This window comes from Coregonus lavaretus, assembly GCF_964263955.1.
Source record: "Coregonus lavaretus genome assembly, contig: HAP1_SCAFFOLD_594, whole genome shotgun sequence".
Lineage (NCBI taxonomy): Eukaryota > Metazoa > Chordata > Actinopteri > Salmoniformes > Salmonidae > Coregonus > Coregonus lavaretus.
In genome coordinates this window covers 274,938-293,880 of record NW_028157751.1, presented here as the reverse complement: position 1 = coordinate 293,880, position 18,943 = coordinate 274,938, and the positions used below count along the sequence as shown (strand labels likewise).

The following is an 18,943-nucleotide window of genomic DNA, read 5'->3' as shown; positions in this document are numbered from 1 at the left end:
TTCAGTGTGTGTTCAGTGTGTGTGTGTCCAATGTTTATGGATGTGTGTGTCCAGTGTGTGTGTGAATCCAGTGTGTGTGTATGTGTGTGTGTGTGTCCAGTGTGTGTGTGTGGATGCGTGTCCAGTGTGTGTGTGTGTCCAGTGTGTGTGTGTCCAGTGTGTGTGTGTGTCCAGTGTGTGTGTGTGTGTTCAGTGTGTGTGTGTGTCCAGTGTGTGTGTGTGTTCAGCGTGTGTGTGTTCAGTGTGTGTGTGTATCCAGAGTGTATGTTTAGTGTGTGTGTGTCCAGTGTGTGTGTGTGTGTGTGTGTGTTCAGCGTGTGTGTGTTCAGTGTGTGTGTGTGATCAGTATGTGTGTGTCCATTGTGTTTGTGTATCCATTGTGTGTGTCCAGTGTGTGTGTGTGTGTGTGTGTTCAGTGTGTGTGTGTGTGTGTCCTGTGTGTGTGTGTGTGTGTGTGTCAGGTGTATGTGTGTGTGTGTGTGTGTGTCCAGTGTATGTGTGTGTCCAGTGTGTGTCCAGTGTGTGTGTCCAGTGTGAGTGTGTGTGTCCAGTGTGTGTGTGTCCAGCGTATGTGTGTGTGTCCAGTGTGTGTTTCCACTGTGTTTGTGTGTGTCCAGTGTGTGTGTGTCCAATGTGTGTGTGTGTGAGTGTGTGTGTAAGTGTGTATGTGTGTGTGTCCAGTGTCTGTGTGTGTGTCCAGTGTGTGTGTGTGTCCAGTGTGTGTGAGTGTGTGTGTGTGTGTGTCCTGTGTGTGTGTGTGTGTCAGGTGTGTGTGTGTCCAGTGTGTGTGTGTGTGTGTGTGTGTGTGTGTGTGTGTGTGTGTGTGTGTGTGTGTGTGTGTCCTGTGTGTGTGTGTGTCAGGTGTGTGTGTGTCCAGTGTGTGTGTGTCCAGTGTGTATGTGTGTGGGTCCAGTGTGAGTGTGTGTGTGTGTGTGTGTCCAGCGTATGTGTGTGTGTCCAGTGTGTGTGTCCAGTGTGTGTGTGTGTGTTTGTGTGTGTCCAGTGTGTGTGTGTCCAGTGTGTATGTGTGTGGGTCCAGTGTGAGTGTGTGTGTGTGTGTGTCCAGCGTATGTGTGTGTGTCCAGTGTGTGTGTCCAGTGTGTGTGTGTGTGTTTGTGTGTGTATGTGTGTGTCCAGTGTGTGTGTGTCCTGTGTGTGTGTGTGTCCAGTGTGTGTGAGTGTGTGTCCAGTGTGTGTGTGTGTCCTGTGTGTGTGTGTCAGGTGTGTGTGTGTGTGTGTGTGTCCAGTGTGTGTGTGTGTCCTGTGTGTGTTTCCTGTGTGTGTGTGTGTATGTGTGTGTCCAGTGTGTGTGAGTGTGTGTGTCCAGTGTGTGTGTGTGTCCAGTGTGTGTGTGTGTCCTGTGTGTGTGTGTGTGAGTGTGTGTTTGTTCAGTGTGTGTGTGTCCAGTGTGTGTGTGTCCTCTGTGTGTGTGTGTGTGTCCAGTGTGTGTGTGTCCAGTGTGTGTGTGTTCAGTGTGTGTGTGTGTGTGTGTGTCCAGTGTGTGTGTGTGTCCAGAGTGTGTTTGTGTCCAGTGTCCAGTGTGTGTGTGTGTTTGTCCAGTGTGTCCAGTGTGTGTGTGATCAATGTATGTGTGTCCTGTGTGTGTGTGTGTGTGTGTGTGTCCAGTGTGTGTGTGTGTCCAGTGTGTGTGTGTGTGTCCAGTGTGTGTGTGTGTGTGTGTGTCTAGTGTGTGTATGTGTGTACTGTGTCCAGTGTGTGGGTGTGTTTGTCCAGTGTGTGTGATCAATGTATGTGTGTCCTGTATGTGTGTGTGTGTGTGTGTGTGTGTGTGTGTGTCCAGTGTGTGTTTGTCCGGTGTGTGTGTGTTCAGTGTGTTTGTTCAGTGTGTGTGTGTGTGTGTGTGTACAGTGTGTGTGTATCAAGTGTGTTTGTGTGTCCAGTGTGTGTCAGTGTGTGTGTCCAGTGTGTGTGTGTGTTCAGAATGTGTGTGTGTCCAGTGTGTGTGTGTGTGTGTCCAGTGTGTGTGTGTGTCCAGTGTGTGTGTGTGTGTGTCCAGTGTGTGTGTGTGTGTCTCCAGTGTGTGTGTGTGTCCAGTGTGTGTGTGTGTCCAGTGTGTGTGTGTGTCCAGTGTGTGTGTGTGTGTCCAGTGTGTGTGTGTGTGTCCAGTGTGTCAGTGTGTGTGTTCAGTGTGTGTGTTCCCAGTGTGTGTGTGTGTGTGTGTCCAGTGTGTGTGTGTGTTCAGAATGTGTGTGTGTGTGTCCAGTGTTTGTGTGTCCAGTGTGTGTGTGTGTGTCCAGTATGTGTGTGTCCAGTGTGTGTGTCCAGTGTGTCAGTGTGTGTGTCCAGTGTGTCAGTGTGTGTGTTCAGTGTGTCAGTGTGTGTGTTCAGTGTGTGTGTGTTCCCAGTGTGTGTGTGTGTGTCCAGTGTTACCATGGTTATTATTTACAGGGACACTGAGGAGTCATCATCAACCCCAAACCCTGGATAGAGGGGCTCAGTGAATGTGGAGTGGAATGTGTTCAGGTGGGTCAGTGTGTCAGAGGAGACTCTGTAGAAGGACAGAGTGCCGGCTGGAAAGTCCAGATACACTCCTACTCTGTGGGAGCTGGAGGAGGGGACGTCTATGGTAGTGTACTTATTATTGTGATAGGCATAGTAACTTTTGTCAGAGCAGTCCAGACTCCAGGACTTGTCATTGTCTCCAAGCCTACAGTCATCACCCCCTCCTCTCCTGCTGATTCCTTTATATGCCACTCCTATATCAGCCTCTCTCCCACTCCACTCTACCTCCCAGTAACAGCGCCCAGTCAGACCCTCTCTACACAGCACCTGTTCCCAGACCTCAAATCTCTCTGGGTGATCAGGATACGGCTGCTTCTCTCTCCTCCATGTCACCTTTCTGTTCTCCTCAGACAGAGAGAGGAATCTGTTTACTGTGTTTGGGTCCAGTGTGAGATCACAGACATCTGATGGATGAGACCAGACACAATATTAGAAATCATCATCATCCTGAACACACACACACACACAGCCTGAACACACACACACACACACAGCCTGAACACACACACACACACACACTGAACACACACACACACACATCCTGAACACACACACACAAACACACACACATCCTGAACACACACACACACACAAACAACAACCTGAACACACACACACAAACACATCCTGAACACACACACACACACACAAACACACACATCCTGAACACACACACACAAACACACACACACATCCTGAACACACACACACATCCTGAACACACACACACACAAACACACACACACACATCCTGAACACACACACACACAAACACACACATCCTGAACACACACACACACAAACACACACACATCCTGAACACACACACACACACACACACATCCTGAACACACACACATCCTGAACACACACACACAAACACACACACACATCCTGAACACACACACACACACAAACACACACACATCCTGAACACACACACACAAACACCCTGGACACACACACCCTGAACACACACACACCTTCATGCATGCATGAACACACACACACATTTCTAAAGTAACATGAACACGCCACACACACACACAGACACACACATTGTCAAAGCAACTCTTTGTAAACTCTGGTGTCCCTGATTTGTGCTTCTGTAGAACTACAGCTGATATTTAATATGACCAAGTAAGTAATGATGGTGGTCTTTGACTTTGACTTCACTTGAATTAAGACTTATTCTTAGTCATATTCTTCACAGCAGTCAACACTCACATTTTCTAAGTCCAGGTTTCATTGTGTTCTCTCCACCATGTTCCACACTGTAGCGGTAAGCAGAAGAACAGACAGTCATTGAGGGATACACCTGAACTCACACACACACAAACACACACACACACACACACACACACACACACACACACACACACACACACACACACACACACACACACACACACACACACACACACACAGTCAGTATATACATCTGTCCAAGTGTGCGTGTGTGTGTGTGTGTCCACTGTTTGTGTGTGTCCAGTGTGTGTGTGTACAGTGTGTGTGTGTGTGTGTGTGTGTGTCCAGTGTGTGTGTGTGTGTGTTTCCAGTGTGTGTGTGTGTGTCCAGTGTGTGTGTGTGTGTGTCCAGTGTGTGTGTGTGTGTGTCCAGTGTGAGTGTGTGTGTGTGTGTGTGTGTCTGTCCAGTGTGTGTGTGTGTATGTCAAGTGTGTGTGTTTGTGTGTCCAGTATGTGTGTGTCCAGTGTGTGTGTGTGTGTGTGTGTCCAGTGTGTGTGTGTGTGTGTGTGTGTGTTTTCCAGTGTGTGTGTGTGTGTCCAGTGAGTGTGTGTCCAGTGTGTGTGTGTGTGTGTGTGTGTGTGTATTTGTCCAGTGTTTGTGTATCCAGTGTTTGTGTTTGTGTGTCCAGTGTGTGTGTGTGTAAGTCTGTGTGTTTGTGTGTGTCCAGTGTGTGTCGAGTGTGTGTGTGTTTGTGTGTGTGTCCAGTGTGTGTCGAGTGTGTGTGTGTCCTTTCTGTATATGTGTCCAGTGTGTGTGTTTACAGTGTGTGTGTGTGTGTGTGTGTGTGTGTGTGTGTCCAGTGTGAGTAAGTCTATGTGTTTGTGTGTGTCCAGTGTGTGTCCAGTGTGTGTGTGTTTGTGTGTGTGTCCAGTGTGTGTTTGTGTTTGTGTATGTGTCCAGTGTGTGTGTGTGTGTGTCTGTGTGTGTGTGTGTGTGTGTGTCCAGTGTGTGTGTGTGTGTGTGCGTGTGTGTCCAGTGTGTGTGTGTGTGTGTGTGTGTGTGTGTGTGTTTGTCCAGTGTGTGTGTGTGTCCATTGTGTGTGTCCAGTGTGTGTGTATGTCTAGTGTGTGTGTGTGTGTGTCTAGTGTGTGTGTGTGTGTGTCCAGTGTGTGTGTGTGTGTGTGTCCAGTGTGTTTGTGTTTGTCTAGTGTGTGTGTGTTTGTCCAGTGTGTGTGTGTGTGCGTCCTTTGTGTGTGTCTGTGTCCTTTGTGTGTATGTGTCCAGTGTGTGTGTTTACAGTGTGTGTGTCCAGTGTGTGTGTGTGTGTGTGTGTGTGTGTGTGTGTGTCCAGTGTGAATGTGTGTCCAGTGTGTGTGTGTGTGTGCGTCCTTTGTGTGTGTGTGTGTGTCCTTTGTGTGTATGTGTCCAGTGTGTGTGTTTACAGTGTGTGTGTCCAGTGTGTGTGTGTGTGTGTCCAGTGTGTATGTGTGTCCAGTGTGTCCAGTGTGTGTACTGATACACGTGCACACACACACACTGGACACACACACACACACACACACACACAGTCTTTATATAACTTAGTCCAAGTGGTGGTAAGAATGTTTGTCTTAACTAGCCTGATAACTCCAACATGTCTGATATGAACATTGACATAAACCCTCTACATACTTGAGTTTCTCCAGTCTGCAGTGTGGATCCTCCAGTCCAGCAGAGAGCAGTCTGACTCCTGAGTCTCCTGGGTGATTGTAGCTCAGGTCCAGCTCTCTCAGGTGTGAAGGGTTTGACTTCAGAGCTGAGACCAGAGAAGCACAGCCTTCCTCTGTGACTAGACAGCCTGACAGCCTGCAAAGAGTCAAATCATATTAAAATCACACTGCTATTCTTTAGTGGTGAAAATAGTGGCAGTATATTTTTTCAACATATTCAGATATATTAGTGTCCTGAAACCTGCCATATCTATTCATAAATTAATGAATGTTTCATAATTAGAAATGATCATATATTGATTGTAGAGAGAAACATGTATAGTACACATATTTGAGTAGACTGACCAGACCAGTTTAAAAAGCAGTATAAGTCAAAAGACAGACAGTGAGGTATCAGATTTAGATTGTATTGAGTATACAGTCCACACCATATCTAGTTTGACAGTGAAGATAACATTTTAAATATGGCTCTATACTCCAGCATTTTGGATTTCAGATTAATGTTTCATATGAGGTGACAGTATATAATGTCACCTCTTATTTGAGGGTATTTTCATACATATCTGTTTCACCGTTTAGAAATGAAAGCACTTTATGTATCTATTCCCCACATTTGAAGAATTAATAAGTATTCTGACCAATTCACTTATAGTGTATTAAAAGTAGTCAAAAGTTTAGTATTTGATCCCATATTCTTTGAAAGCAATGCCTACATCAAGCCTGTGACTGCCATGATTGAGAAAGATCATAAATAAATAAATAAATTGGTCTTTTAGCAGACGCTCTTATCCAGAGCGACTTACAGGAGCAATTAGGGTTAAGTGCCTTGCTCAAGGGCACATCGACAGGTTTTTCACCTAGTCGGCTCGGGGATTAGAACCAGCGACCTTTCGGTTACTGGCACAACGCTCTTAACCACTAAGCTACCTGCCGCCCCATGAAAGAATCATGAATAATAATGAATGAGAAAGTTTCAGAGGCTACAACAAAACATGCTAACCTCTCACCATTAACATCAAATAAAAGGTGACATTCTGTACTGTTGCCTAATATGAAACATTCTATCTCAAATCCAAAATGCTAGAGCATAGCACCAAATATAAAACTGTAAGCTTCACTGTCCAAACACATATGGTGTGGACTATGTGTGCTGGGTAAACACATGTGGATCTGTTGAACAGTTATCACTTGTTGACCAACTACAGGAATACTGACCTCAGAGTCTCCAGTTTACAGTGGGGATTCCCCAGTCCAGCAGAGAGCAGCTTCACTCCTGAATCCTTCAGGTCATTGTTACTCAGATCCAGCACTCTCAGGTGTGAGGGGTTTGACTTCAGAGCTGAGACCAGAGAAGCACAGCCTTCCTCTGTGACTAGACAGCCTGACAGCCTGCAAAGAGTCAAATCATATTAAAATCACACTGCTATTCTTTAGTGGTGAAAATAGTGGCAGTATATTTTTTCAACATATTCAGATATATTAGTGTCCTGAAACCTGCCATATCTATTCATAAATTAATGAATGTTTCATAATTAGAAATGATCATATATTGATTGTAGAGAGAAACATGTATAGTACACATATTTGAGTAGACTGACCAGACCAGTTTAAAAAGCAGTATAAGTCAAAAGACAGACAGTGAGGTATCAGATTTAGATTGTATTGAGTATACAGTCCACACCATATCTAGTTTGACAGTGAAGATAACATTTTAAATATGGCTCTATACTCCAGCATTTTGGATTTCAGATTAATGTTTCATATGAGGTGACAGTATATAATGTCACCTCTTATTTGAGGGTATTTTCATACATATCTGTTTCACCGTTTAGAAATGAAAGCACTTTATGTATCTATTCCCCACATTTGAAGAATTAATAAGTATTCTGACCAATTCACTTATAGTGTATTAAAAGTAGTCAAAAGTTTAGTATTTGATCCCATATTCTTTGAAAGCAATGCCTACATCAAGCCTGTGACTGCCATGATTGAGAAAGATCATAAATAAATAAATAAATTGGTCTTTTAGCAGACGCTCTTATCCAGAGCGACTTACAGGAGCAATTAGGGTTAAGTGCCTTGCTCAAGGGCACATCGACAGGTTTTTCACCTAGTCGGCTCGGGGATTAGAACCAGCGACCTTTCGGTTACTGGCACAACGCTCTTAACCACTAAGCTACCTGCCGCCCCATGAAAGAATCATGAATAATAATGAATGAGAAAGTTTCAGAGGCTACAACAAAACATGCTAACCTCTCACCATTAACATCAAATAAAAGGTGACATTCTGTACTGTTGCCTAATATGAAACATTCTATCTCAAATCCAAAATGCTAGAGCATAGCACCAAATATAAAACTGTAAGCTTCACTGTCCAAACACATATGGTGTGGACTATGTGTGCTGGGTAAACACATGTGGATCTGTTGAACAGTTATCACTTGTTGACCAACTACAGGAATACTGACCTCAGAGTCTCCAGTTTACAGTGGGGATTCCCCAGTCCAGCAGAGAGCAGCTTCACTCCTGAATCCTTCAGGTCATTGTTACTCAGATCCAGCACTCTCAGGTGTGAGGGGTTTGACTTCAGAGCTGAGACCAGAGAAGCACAGCCTTCCTCTGTGACTAGACAGCCTGACAGCCTGCAAAGAGTCAAATCATATTAAAATCACACTGCTATTCTTTGGTGGTGAAAGTAGTGGCAGTATATTTTTTCAAAATTTTCAATGACAGCCTGACAGAGAGATCATCATGATTTCACAAACACACTGTTAATTTAACACCAGTAGTGTAGAAGGACAATGGCAGATGCATTTGGTTTATTCTCTTAAACAACATATACAGTGGGGAAAAAAAGTATTTAGTCAGCCACCAATTGTGCAAGTTCTCCCACTTAAAAAGATGAGAGAGGCCTGTAATTTTCATCATAGGTACACGTCAACTATGACAGACAAATTGAGGAAAAAAAATCCAGAAAATCACATTATAGGATTTTTTATGAATTTATTTGCAAATTATGGTGGAAAATAAGTATTTGGTCACCTACAAACAAGCAAGATTTCTGGCTCTCACAGACCTGTAACTTCTTCTTTAAGAGGCTCCTCTGTCCTCCACTCGTTACCTGTATTAATGGCACCTGTTTGAACTTGTTATCAGTATAAAAGACACCTGTCCACAACCTCAAACAGTCACACTCCAAACTCCACTATGGCCAAGACCAAAGAGCTGTCAAAGGACACCAGAAACAAAATTGTAGACCTGCACCAGGCTGGGAAGACTGAATCTGCAATAGGTAAGCAGCTTGGTTTGAAGAAATCAACTGTGGGAGCAATTGTTAGGAAATGGAAGACATACAAGACCACTGATAATCTCCCTCGATCTGGGGCTCCACGCAAGATCTCACCCCGTGGGGTCAAAATGATCACAAGAACGGTGAGCAAAAATCCCAGAACCACACGGGGGGACCTAGTGAATGACCTGCAGAGAGCTTGGACCAAAGTAACAAAGCCTACCATCAGTAACACACTACGCCGCCAGGGACTCAAATCCTGCAGTGCCAGACGTGTCCCCCTGCTTAAGCCAGTACATGTCCAGGCCCGTCTGAAGTTTGCTAGAGTGCATTTGGATTATCCAGAAGAGGATTGGGAGAATGTCATATGGTCAGATGAAACCAAAATATAACTTTTTGGTAAAAACTCAACTCGTCGTGTTTGGAGGACAAAGAACGCTGAGTTGCATCCAAAGAACACCATACCTACTGTGAAGCATGGGGGTGGAAACATCATGCTTTGGGGCTGTTTTTCTGCAAAGGGACCAGGACGACTGATCCGTGTAAAGGAAAGAATGAATGGGGCCATGTATCGTGAGATTTTGAGTGAAAACCTCCTTCCATCAGCAAGGGCATTGAAGATGGCATTGAAGATTGGTCAGCCACCAATTGTGCAAGTTTTCCCACTTAAAAAGATGAGAGAGGCCTGTAATTTTCATCATAGGTACACGTCAACTATGACAGACAAAATGAGAAAAAAAATCCAGAAAATCACATTGTAGGATTTTTTATGAATTTATTTGCAAATTATGGTGGAAAATAAGTATTTGGTCAATAACAAAAGTTTCTCAATACTTTGTTATTGTTAGGCCTACTGCTGCTAGGTAGCTTTCTCTCTGCTCTCTCCCTTCCCTCTGTCTGTCCTTGATTGCAGGAGTGAAGTCTGGTGTGCGGGAGTCAGGGTTCCAGCTGCAGCTCATTCACCATAATCACCTCAGCCTTTAAGACCCGGTCAAACTTACCACTCATCGTCAGATCATAGTCAAGACGACCATGTTAGTCTCGCTGCCGACTCAACCTGTTTATTTTTGCTCTTTGTGTTTTTGGCCTGTTCTATTTACTTTTTCTCCTGTGCCACAGATATTTGGAACCTGACTCCTGCCTCCGCTTCACTCCTGCCACCACCATCCTGCTCTCCACTACCGGACCTCTCTTTTGGACTCACCACGGACACTAGGACATTACGGTACCACACCTGCCCTGACCTGGATCTGTTACCCTCCCTGTAACCTGGACTTGCTCTTCCCCTATTATTGGAAACCTGGACTATTGAACATTGTAAATAAACCTGTTAAACCTTCTCTGGCTTGGTGTACTTGTCTGCATTTGGGTTCTTATCCAGTTAAATCATAACAGTATGATCTGACCAACATGAACCCAGCAGACAGTAGCTCGGATACCACCCCAGAGTGCACTCACATTTGGACTGCCATAGCCAATCAGGGCATTTTACTTGGCCAACATGATACCCTGTTTCAGACGATTGCTGAGGACAGTCAGGTGCTGCATAATCAGGTTCAATTACTCACCAATCAAGTGTCTACCCTTACTACCCAAGTTAATAATGCACCCCTCGGGCATGGCATACAAACTGTGCCTTCTCCTGCTCCACCAGTTTTTCCTACCCCTTCAGCCCAGATCAGAGAGCCTTTTGTTCCTGCTCCAGAGCGCTATGACGGGAACATGGGAACCTGTGGCGATTTTTTGACTCAATGCTCGATAGTGTTTGAACAACAGCACCTCACCTACGCCTCAGAAAGAGCCCGTATTGCCTACCTTATCAACTCTACTAGCGGTTCCGCTCGTGCTTGGGGATCCGCGGTCTGGGAGAGTCAGTCGGACATTTGCAACGCTTACTTGGCCTTCACCACTGAGATGAGGAAGGTTTTTGACCACCCCGTACGTGGCAAGGAGGCTGCGAAACGGTTGTTTTCTCTTCGGCAGGGGGCTCGCAGTGTGGCGGAGATGGCAGTGGAGTTTCGGACTTTAGCGGCAGTGAGTGGTTGGAATGACGAGGCATTACAAGGAGTGTTCATCAATGCTTTGTCTGAGACTTTAAAAGATGAATTGGTGTCATATGATGAATCGCCTACACTGGATAATCTTATTTCACTCACCATCAGGTTGGATAATCGGATTCGGGAGCGCTGCCGGGAGAGGAGTGTTAGTTCCAAGCAACCTGTCTGTCGTCAACAAACTCCTCCCCGCATCTTCCCTACGGAGAAAGCCGTGTCTTCCCGAGTCGATACGAGGAGCACTGAACCCGAAGCCATGGAGGTGGGTGGTGCACGGTTGTCTTCAGAGGAGCGTGCACATCGTATTCAGGCTCGGGTCTGCCTGTATTGTGGAGAAGCTGGTCATTTCGTTCCTTCCTACCCAGTTCGTCCGGGAAAAGGGCCGGCTCATCATTAATGGGAGAAGTTTTGGTGAGCCGAGCAGCGGATTCTTCCTCTTCTCCCCGCATTCTGCTCCAGGCATCCCTCCAGTGGCAGTCCCAGAATTTCTCTGTTAGTGCGCTGGTTGACTCTGGTGCCGACGAAAGCTTTTTGGATAGAGAGTGGGCTCAACAAATGGATTTGGAGACTGTTCCTATGGACTGTCCGCTGCAGGCTAAGGGTCTAAATGGACAATTGTTGACCCGTATTACCCATCAGACTGTTCCTGTTTGTCTTAGAGTGTCGGGAAATCATCAGGAGAACATTCAATTCCATATTATCGACTGCCCACAGACCCCCCTGGTCCTTGGTATCCCCTGGCTCATAAGACACAATCCACACATTGATTGGGTGACAGGTAGAATTGTTTCATGGAGCACATTTTGTCATGTGAATTGTTTGTGTTCTGCTCAGACTCCTGCCAGTACTGTGCCTCAACCTCCACTGGAGTCCATGGATCTTTCTGCTGTCCCTGACGTGTATCATGACCTGGCATCCGTTTTCTGCAAACACAGAGCTACTTCTCTTCCTCCTCACCGGCCTTACGACTGCGCCATTGACCTCCAGCCAGGAGCCCCGCTCCCCAGCAGTCGCCTGTACAATCTCTCCCGCCCGGAGACGGAGGCTATGGAGAACTACATTCGGGACTCCTTGGCGGCAGGTATTATTCGTCCTTCCTCGTCACCTGTAGGAGCGGGATTCTTTTTTGTTGCTAAGAAGGATAAGACCCTCAGACCCTGTATTGATTACCGTGGACTTAACAACATCACCATTAAGAACAAGTATTCTCTGCCTTTGATTAATTCTGCTTTTCCCCTCCTTCATGGTGCTACCATCTTTACGAAACTGGATCTACAAAATGCGTATCACCTGGTGCGCATTCGTAAAGGTGATGAATGGAAGACTGCCTTCAACATACCCTTGGGACATTTTGAGTATCTGGTTATGCCTTTTGGGTTGTCCAAAGCCCGTGCTGTTTTTCAGGCACTAGTCAATGATGTCCTTCGGGACATGTTGAATCGGTTTGTTTTTGTCTATCTGGATGATATCTTGATTTTCTCAGAGTCCTCCCAGGAACATGAACTGCATGTGCGCCAGGTGTTGCAAAGGTTGTTGGAGAACAAACTGTTTGTGAAGATGGAGAAATGTGAATTTCATGTGTCTGAGACCTCTTTTTTGGGTTACATCATAGCTCAGGGGGAGTTGCGGATGGACCCAGCTAAGATCTCTGCTGTCACGGACTGGCCAGCCCCCTCCACCCGCAAACAACTTCAACGATTCCTGGGGTTTGCGAACTTCTATAGGAGGTTCATCAAGGACTACAGCCGCATTGCGGCGCCACTCACCGCTCTCACCTCCATCTCACGACCGTTCGCTTGGAATGAAGGGGCCGAATCAGCGTTAGAAGAACTGAAACATCGCTTCGCCTCGGCTCCCATTCTGATGCAGCCGGACCCCGACCGCCAGTTTGTCGTGGAGGTGGATGCATCCGACACTGGGGTAGGTGCGGTGTTGTCACAACGTTCTCCTGAAGATAACAAACTGCATCCCTGTGCTTTTCTCTCAAGGAAACTTTCTCAGGCAGAGAGGAATTATGATGTTGGCAATCGTGAACTGCTCGCCGTTAAGCTGGCTCTCGATGAGTGGCGACATTGGTTGGAGGGGGCGGAACAACCCTTCATCGTTTGGACGGATCATAAGAATCTGGCTTACCTCCAGTCAGCGAAGCAGCTCAACCCCCGTCAAGCCAGGTGGGCACTATTTTTTGGGAGATTCAATTTTTCTCTGTCTTACCGTCCTGGGTCACGCAACGTCAAGCCTGACGCCCTGTCTCGTGTTCATTCGGCTGTTGATACTGGTAGTAACCCTGAACCCATTTTGCCTCCTACCTGCAGTATTGCGGCCATCACATGTGACATCGAGGGGATTGTTAGACAGGCTCAACATCATCAAGCTGACCCTGGGAGGGGTCCTCCTAACCGGATGTTTGTTCCTGAGTCTGCTCGCTCCCAGGTACTTCAGTGGGCTCACTCGTCTCCCCTTACCTGTCACCCTGGAGTTTCGCGGACCCTTGACTTTGTGCGACGGAAGTTCTGGTGGGCCACGATGGAGGCGGACACTCGAGCCTTCATTGCTGCTTGTACGGTATGTGCACGAAGTAAGAACTCCACCCAGGCCAGCGCTGGTCATCTACGACCTCTACCTATACCCAGCCGGCCCTGGTCGCACATCGCTATGGATTTTGTCACTGGACTTCCCCCCTCGTCTGGAAAGACTGTCATTCTTACGGTGATTGATCGTTTTTCTAAGTTCGCTCATTTTTTGGCCCTACCTAAACTGCCCACTGCCAGAGAGACGGCTGATATTTTGGTTGAACATGTGTTCCGCTCTCATGGTCTACCCACGGATATTGTCTCTGACAGGGGTCCCCAGTTTGTCTCCCAGGTGTGGAAAGCTTTCTGTAAAGCTTTGGGCATCACATCCAGCCTGTCCTCTGGATATCACCCCCAGACCAACGGGCAAGCCGAGAGAGCGAACCAGGAGATGGAGACCGCTCTCCGCTGTGTCACAGGGTCTAACCCTGGGTCATGGAGCTCCATGCTTCCCTGGGTGGAATATGCTCATAACACCTTGACTAACGCTTCCTCTGGTTTGTCTCCTTTTCTGTGTGCTCTGGGTTATCAACCTCCCCTGTTCCCTTCTCAAGAGAGGGAACTGGCAGTACCCTCGGTGCAGTCCCACATGCGCCGCTGCTTCAAGGTCTGGAGGAAGGCCAGGGTAGCTCTGTCCCGAGCTTCGGCGTACATGCAGAGGCAAGCCAACCGTCACCGGTCCCAGGCTCCCGGTTACTCTCCTGGTCAAGAGGTATGGCTTAAGTCACGTGACCTTCCATTGAAAGTGGAGTCTAAGAAGATGGCGCCTCGTTTTATAGGACCGTTCAAGATACTGTCTATTGTTAACCCCTGCGCGGTTAAGCTACAGCTTCCTGCCTCCCTACGGGTTCATTCCACCTTTTATGTTTCCCAGATTAAGCCTGTGTCGGTTAGCCCTCTGTGCCCGCCCTCTCGTCCCCTTCCTCCGCCCAGGATCGTGGGTGGGGGTCCGGTCTACACTGTCCGGCGACTTCTGGATGTTCGCCGCCGGGGTCGTGGTTTCCAGTACCTGGTGGATTGGGAGGGTTATGGTCCTGAGGAACGTTCCTGGGTGCCCAGGAGCTTCATTGTGGATCCTGCTCTGGTCCGAGAGTTTCATAGGTTACATCCTGATAAACCCCGTCGGCCACCAGGTGGCGTCCGTAGAGGGGGGGGTACTGTTAGGCCTACTGCTGCTAGGTAGCTTTCTCTCTGCTCTCTCCCTTCCCTCTCTGTCCTTGATTGCAGGAGTGAAGTCTGGTGTGCGGGAGTCAGGGTTCCAGCTGCAGCTCATTCACCATAATCACCTCAGCCTTTAAGACCCGGTCAAACTTACCACTCATCGTCAGATCATAGTCAAGACGACCATGTTAGTCTCGCTGCCGACTCAACCTGTTTATTTTTGCTCTTTGTGTTTTTGGCCTGTTCTATTTACTTTTTCTCCTGTGCCACAGATATTTGGAACCTGACTCCTGCCTCCGCTTCACTCCTGCCACCACCATCCTGCTCTCCACTACCGGACCTCTCTTTTGGACTCACCACGGACACTAGGACATTACGGTACCACACCTGCCCTGACCTGGATCTGTTACCCTCCCTGTAACCTGGACTTGCTCTTCCCCTATTATTGGAAACCTGGACTATTGAACATTGTAAATAAACCTGTTAAACCTTCTCTGGCTTGGTGTACTTGTCTGCATTTGGGTTCTTATCCAGTTAAATCATAACAGTTATATACCCTTTGTTGGCAATGACACAGGTCAAACGTTTTCTGTAAGTCTTCACAAGGTTTTCACACACTGTTGCTGGTATTTTGGCCCATTCCTCCATGCAGATCTCCTCTAGAGCAGTGATGTTTTGGGGCTGTCGCTGGGCAACACGGACTTTCAACTCCCTCCAAAGATTTTCTATGGGGTTGAGATCTGGAGACTGGCTAGGCCACTCCAGGACCTTGAAATGCTTCTTACGAAGCCACTCCTTCGTTGCCTGGGCGGTGTGTTTGGGATCATTGTCATGCTGAAAGACCCAGCCACGTTTCATCTTAAATGCCCTTGCTGATGGAAGGAGGTTTTCACTCAAAATCTCACGATACATGGTCCCATTCATTCTTTCCTTTACACGGATCAGTCGTCCTGGTCCATTTGCAGAAAAACAGCCCCAAAGCATGATGTTTCCACCCCAATGCTTCACAGTAGGTATGGTGTTCTTTGGATGCAACTCAGCATTCTTTGTCCTCCAAACACGACGAGTTGAGTTTTTACCAAAAAGTTCTATTTTGGTTTCATGACATTCTCCCAATCCTCTTCTGGATCATCCAAATGCACTCGAGCAAACTTCAGACAGGCCTGGACATGTACTGGCTTAAGCAGGGGGACACGTCTGGCACTGCAGGATTTTAGTCCCTGGCGGCATAGTGTGTTACTAATGGTAAGCTTTGTTACTTTGGTCCCAGCTCTCTGCAGGTCATTCACTAGGTCCCCCTGTGTGGTTCGGGATTTTTGCTCACCGTTCTTGTGATCAATTTGACCCCACGGGTTGAGATCTTGCGTGGAGCCCCAGATCGTGGGAGATTATCAGTGGTCTTGTATGTCTTCCATTTCCTAATAATTGCTCCCACAGTTGATTTCTTCAAACCAAGCTGCTTACCTATTGCAGATTCAGTCTTCCCAGCCTGGTGCAGGTCTACAATTTTGTTTCTGGTGTCCTTTGACAGCTCTTTGGTCTTGGCCATAGTGGAGTTTGGAGTGTGACTGTTTGAGGTTGTGGACAGGTGTCTTTTATACTGATAACAAGTTCAAACAGGTGCCATTAATACAGGTAACGAGTGGAGGACAGAGGAGCCTCTTAAAGAAGAAGTTACAGGTCTGTGAGAGCCAGAAATCTTGCTTGTTTGTCGGTGACCAAATACTTATTTTCCACCATAATTTGCAAATCAATTCATAAAAAATCCTACAATGTGAATTTCTGGATTTCTTTTTCTCATTTTGTCTGTCATAGTTGACGTGTACCTATGCTGAAAATTACAGGCCTCTCTCATCTTTTTAAGTGGGAGAACTTGCACAATTGGTGGCTGACTAAATACTATTTTCCCCCACTGTAGATTCATCTTCTGTCTCCTAGAATTTTATGGTCATATTGTTATACTAATGTGAACATCAATGCATTGATTCAGTAAGTTGTTCAATGTAATATTATATATTATATACACATTATAATACATATATTTCTCTAAACTGAATATTTCTTCCTGATGATTAGTACTTAAATGTCATTTAATTTACTCACAGAGCAGCTCTGGAGGCTTTGACCACTGGCAGCAGCCTCAGAAGACCTTCCTCTGATCTGGAGTATTTCTTCAGGTCAAACACATCCAGCTCCTTTTCTGAAGTCAGCAACACAAAGACCAGAGCTGACCACTGTGCAGGTGACAGTTTGGCTTCTGATAGACTTCCTGATCTCAGGTAGCTTTGGATCTCCTCCACTAGAGAATGGTCATTCAGTTCATTCAGACAGTGGAACAGATTGATGCACCTCTCTGGAGAGGGATTCTCCCTGATCTTTTCCTTGATGTACTTGACTGTTTCTTCATGGCTCTGTGAGCTGCTTCTTGTCTTTGTCAGTAGACCTCGTAAGTGCTTCTGATTGGACTCCAGTGAGAGGCCCAGAAGGAAGCGGAGGAACAGGTCCAGCTTTCCTGTCTCACTTTGTAAGGCTTTATCCACAGCATTCTTGTAGAAGGTAACTTTACGCTTGTGTCTGAACCTCACAGAAAAGTTCCTGGACGTTGATTGAGATTCATCCATTAGATTCTCATTGTTGTTGATGAATGAGAGGAACACATATACAGCAGCCAGAAACTCCTGAATGCTCAGATGCACGAAGCAGTACACCTTGTCCTGGTACAGCACACATTCCTCTTTAAAGAGCTGTGTGCACAATCCTGAGTACACTGAGGCTTCAGTGACATCAATGCCAGCCTTTTTCAGGTCTTTTTCATAGAAAATCAGATTGCCCTTCACAAGCTGTTGAAAAGCCAGTTTTCCCAGTGACAGAATGCTCTCTTTATTCCAGTGTGGACCTGTCTCTTCTTTCCCAAGATATTTGTCATTCTTCTGTTTGGTATGAAACTCCACAAGGTGTGAGTACATCTCAGTCAGAGTCTTGGGCATCTCTTCTCTCTTATGTTTCAACATGGGTTCAAGGACTGTTGCAGAAATCCAACAGAAGACTGGAATGTGGCACATGATGTGGAGGCTCCTTGATGTCTTTATGTGTGAGATGATTATGTTGGCCAGATCCTCATCACTGAATCTCTTCCTGAAGTACTCCTCCTTCTGTGGGTCAATGAACCCTCGTACCTCTGTCACCTGGTCAACACACCCTGAAGGGATCTTATTGGCTGCTGCAGGTCGGGTAGTTATCCAGAGGAGAGCAGAGGGAAGCAGATTTCCCTTGATGAGATTTGTCAGCAGAACATCCACTGAGGTTGACTCTGTAACGTCACAACAGATCTTGTTCTTCTGGAAGTCTAGGGGCAGTCGGCACTCATCCAGACCATCAAAGATGAACAAAACGTTGTACTTGTCGTAGTTGGAGATTCTTGATTCTTTGGTTTCCTTTGAGAAGTGATTGAGAAGTTCGATCAAAGTGTGTTTATCCCTGTTCATCAAATTCAGCTCCCGAAAAGGGAATGAAAATACAAATTGGACATCCTGATTTGCTTTTCCTTCAGCCCAGTCCAGAATGAACTTCTGCACAGAGACTGTTTTTCCAATGCCAGCGACTCCCTTTGTCAGCACAGTTCTGATAAGTTTGTCTTGTCCAGTTAAGGGTTTGAAGATGTCGTTACATTTGATTGCAGTCTCTGGTCTTGCTTGTTTCCTGGTTGTTGTCTCAATCTGTCTCAGCTCATGTTCATTATTGACCTCTCCTGTTCCACCCTCTGTGATGTAGAGCTCTGTGTAGATCTTATTGAGAAGTGTTGGGTTTCCTTGTTTAGCGATCCCCTCAAATACACATTGAAACTTCTTCTTTAGATTAGATTTGAGTTCACGTTGGCAAATCACAGCAAGCTCATCTGAATGAAGAAATAACACAGAGGATATTAATATTACATATGTTTTAATGCCTACAGTATTGTAGGACTGTTATAAAGTTTTTAATAAAAATAATATATTATCTTAACTTACTGTATAAATGTGTAAATGTTTTCATAATGCATTACAGACTGGATTATATTATTATTGGTATTCTCTCTCTCTCTCTCTCTCTCTCTCTCTCTCAACACAACACATCCCTGCTGCTACTTGATGAGGTCACTAGGTGTTGTGTTAAGGCTGCTACAATATCATTGAGTTACACATGCTACTTTAGCTGTACTTTAGCTACAGCTTTTAAATGTTCTAAAACAGCATTCAACATGAGGCAGACAGCTCTTACTTTTCTCCAGTGTGTCAGCAAGCTCCTTCTGGTTCATTTTCCTCAGGACGTGCAGTGTGATCTTCAGAGCCCCCTCTCTGGCACTGCTCTCCTGCTTCTCATCTTCAGCATCCACCACTTCCTTATCCTGCTTCTGACTCTCACAGCCTTCTGGGAGTTCTGGACTAAGAATCCTCTTGAACATCTTCA

At 46.2% G+C, this 18,943-nt stretch overlaps 1 protein-coding gene and 1 long non-coding RNA gene across 2 annotated transcripts; both read right to left on the bottom strand.

The window, feature by feature from the left end:
* Positions 1 to 5,309: 5,309 nt before the first annotated feature.
* LOC311124971 lies at positions 5,310 to 16,615 on the bottom strand. The gene is made up of 4 exons (XR_014612824.1): positions 16,601 to 16,615; positions 7,889 to 8,062; positions 6,636 to 6,809; positions 5,310 to 5,556 (listed from the first exon to the last, which is right to left on the bottom strand). It is a non-coding gene; the product is annotated as an uncharacterized lncRNA (long non-coding RNA).
* Positions 16,616 to 16,617: 2 nt separating this feature from the next.
* Positions 16,618 to 18,067, bottom strand: LOC311124967 (NLR family CARD domain-containing protein 3-like; the record flags this gene model as incomplete). The annotated part of the gene is made up of 1 exon (XM_084199058.1): positions 16,618 to 18,067. A coding segment is annotated over exon 1 (1,365 nt), but the record flags the coding sequence as incomplete, so codon positions are not given.
* Between the last annotated feature and the right edge of the window lie 876 nt (positions 18,068 to 18,943).